The following is a 3,210-nucleotide window of genomic DNA, read 5'->3' on the forward strand; positions in this document are numbered from 1 at the left end:
TGACTCATCCAACCCTTCACAATGCCAGCTCCCGACCCCCATCCGCCCACCCCACTGGACCTTAATACATACCTAGAAGACTCAATTACCATCTGCTCTGATAGTACTGCTGAATTAATTAACATTAAATGGTCTTGAACCTTATAGAGGCTCTTTATTCCTTATCTCTGCAGTGCCAAATTCCCATCTAGCTTGTGAGTTCTCAATAATTTGGTCTCATGTTTTCTCTCTCACTGCTCGCCTCCACTGACAGCTCCATTCTAGACACGGGGTCTGGTTACATCACGTTCCTCCCTCCTTTGTTCCTCTGCTCACGTCGTTCTCCTGCCTTGAGTGCCCTCTCTTGTCTTACATGCACACCGCTGGGTGCATACCTTTACACGTCTGGCTCCACTTCCACTTCTTTTAGGCAGCTTTCCTAATGCACTGCTTCACTGGCCTCTTTCCTGAACTGCTATCATTTTTTTAGTCAATATCAGAGTTAATTTTGAATGGTTTCACCACTGTCTCAGGTATATATGTCACACTTCCCTAACAAGATCATGAGTTTACTGAGCTTAGGAGCTGCATTCTGTACTTTTCTTTTACCTACCAAGGCACTTAACAGAATTCCAACCATATAATATTCAATAAACTGCAAAAGAAATCCCTACACATTCATGGTTTCAATCAACCCTGGATCAAAAAACTACTTGAAACAAAAATAACCACAATAAAAAATTATACAAAATTTAAAAATACAGTAACAACTATTTACTTTGCATTTATACTGCAGTAGGTATTATAAGTAGTTTAGAGATGATTTAAAGTATATGGGAGAATGTGTGTGAGTTATATGCAAATACTACACCACTTTATAGAAGGGACTTGAACATCTATGGATTTTGGTTTTGGCCGGGGGTGGAGAGGTGGGCGGAATGGGTGCTGGAACGAATCCCCTGTAGATACCAAGGGACGGATATACCAGATGGACGCACTGCTTCTGCAGGCAAGTGCCAGTGAGCTTCCTGCCCAAAGGACATCGCCCCCTGGACGCAGGAACCAGTAACTTTTCATATGAGCCGTAACTACTGCTGTCCCCCGGTTACGTTCACGTTCACCCCTAAGTTCCCACCTCTTATTTGTGTCTCCCCTCCTTTCTCTGACATGCGCCTATCGGGAGGGCTTATCTACCAAACAAAGGAGTACGTTAAACCCTGAATGTTACCTGTTCACTGGTGGCTGGTGTTTCTAGGATTTCTGTCAAGGTCTCTCCTGGCTGGAACCGGATGACATCCACAATTAAACGTTTTGTACTGAAAAGAGATGCGGGAAGCATTTAAATATTACCAGTGTTCTAGCTCCTCTCAAGTGGACCGAATCAGCAGCAGCACAAACAGCACCTCATGGAAGTCCCAAGTGGCAGCTGCCAGCACACAGTACTCAAGGCACTAGGCTATTTACCCAACCAGAAGTAGGTATGAGGGTTAGGCTTTCCAAGATTGACATTTCGTTGTTGCATATTAGCAAAGTAAGGCAGGTAAGTCCTGTGCCAAGTTCAATATGCAAGGTGACTGGTGACTGGGATTATGACAGGTACGAGAGGCAGTGTGGTCATTTCAGGTATGACCCAGCAGGTTCCTGCTCCAGAGGCCAGGAAACATTTGGATTACATCCATTTCATTCTTCCTGCTTTTGATACTCACTTCAGTAAGATGGTTCGAGCATCCATTTCTGCATTCTCATCTCCAGGCACATCAAATTTGTTGGTCAGGGTGAGAGATACTTCTGTCTTAGCCAGTGCCTCCTTATTTGGATCACTTAAATTGCCAGAGCTTTCCCCTGAAGTTTTGGGAGGGTGGAAAGAATCAGCATAATAAAGAGAGGAGATATTGGGGGGAAATAATACAAATAAAAGATGATGCACGTCTAAGATAATACCTGAATCAGCTAACATGTACAGTGTGGCGAGAACAACTTTTACTGAGAAACAAAATGTTGTTATGTTAAATGATAACGGCAAAGGATCCATAATAACTTCATAAACGTTTGAGAAATCGTTTCAACACTACAATACCACAATTCTCTCTCAAAACATTCTTTCTGGATGGGTGCAGTGGCTTGGGCCTGTAATCCCAGCACTTTGGAAGGCTGAAGGAAGAGGATCGCTTGGGGCCAGGTGTGTGGGACCAGCCTGGGCAACATAGCGAGACCCCATCTCTATTTAAAACACAAAAACAAAACCACAAAACTCAGGAGGATCACTTGAGCCCACAGATTTGAGGCTGGAGTGAGCAATGACTGCACCACTGCACTCCAGTCTGGGCAACAGAGGGAGATCCTGTCTCATAACAAACCAAATCTTTCCTTTAAAGGACTTGTAGCTTATAATTATGTAATTATTTGTGTATCTGCAATTTTTTTAAAAAGCGCAAATGGCAGTATGTATCTGCGCTGAAAATGATCTCTCCCTCTGACTCCAGTTCCTCCAGTTCCTCACAGACAGTGACCGCATCTGGACTTTTTTTGTTGTTTTGTTTTGTCTTGTATGAAACTATCAGAATCACATCCATTTTATTTCCCAATGTATATCCAGAGTCTGGTACAGTGCAGAAAACAGAGAAGACGGCAACTGCAACACTTCTGTCATGTTCCCCTTTCACCTTCCAGGCAGCAGTCAGAATGTTACCTATCAGGGACTCGATGGTGGGCACCTCTCCGAGGTCGTCCAGCAGCTCGTGGATTGGATCATTGTGCTCTGGAGCAATGGCATCCTGATGATCTAACAGGAGCTGCAAACACCAACGATCAACTCCGTTTACATTCAACTCTCCAGCCCATCCCTCCCCAGAATGCCTAAAAATGATTTGCACAAAGAGGTTACGACAAAGTTCCTATATTCAAAGAACCAACAAGCACATCCTCAGCAAACTAACCCAAATAAACAATGTAACATAAAGCACCACATTGGGCTCTGTTGAATGACATATGTTACGACGTAAGAAGAGGAAGGCCGGGCGCGGTGGCTCACGCCTGTAATCCCAGCACTGTGGGAGGCCGAGGCGGGTGGATCACGAGGTCAAGAGATCAAGACCATCCTGGTCAACATGGGGAAACCCCGTCTCTACTAAAAATACAAAAAATTAGCTGGGCATGGTGGCGCGTGCCTGTAATCCCAGCTACTCAGGAGGCTGGGGCAGGAGAATTGCCTGAACCCGGGAGGCGGAGGTT

At 44.8% G+C, this 3,210-nt stretch overlaps 1 protein-coding gene across 1 annotated transcript in view; it reads right to left on the reverse strand.

The window, feature by feature from the left end:
* IQGAP1 (IQ motif containing GTPase activating protein 1) overlaps positions 1-3,210 on the reverse strand; it is a 123,600-nt gene that overhangs the window by 13,025 nt on the left and 107,365 nt on the right. The window contains 3 exon segments of the mRNA XM_017506110.2: positions 1,208-1,295; positions 1,686-1,821; positions 2,669-2,771. Coding sequence (XP_017361599.1) covers positions 1,208-1,295; positions 1,686-1,821; positions 2,669-2,771 — 327 coding nt within the window.

This window comes from Cebus imitator, unplaced genomic scaffold, assembly GCF_001604975.1.
Source record: "Cebus imitator isolate Cc_AM_T3 unplaced genomic scaffold, Cebus_imitator-1.0 Scaffold348, whole genome shotgun sequence".
NCBI classification, from domain to species: Eukaryota; Metazoa; Chordata; class Mammalia; order Primates; family Cebidae; genus Cebus; species Cebus imitator.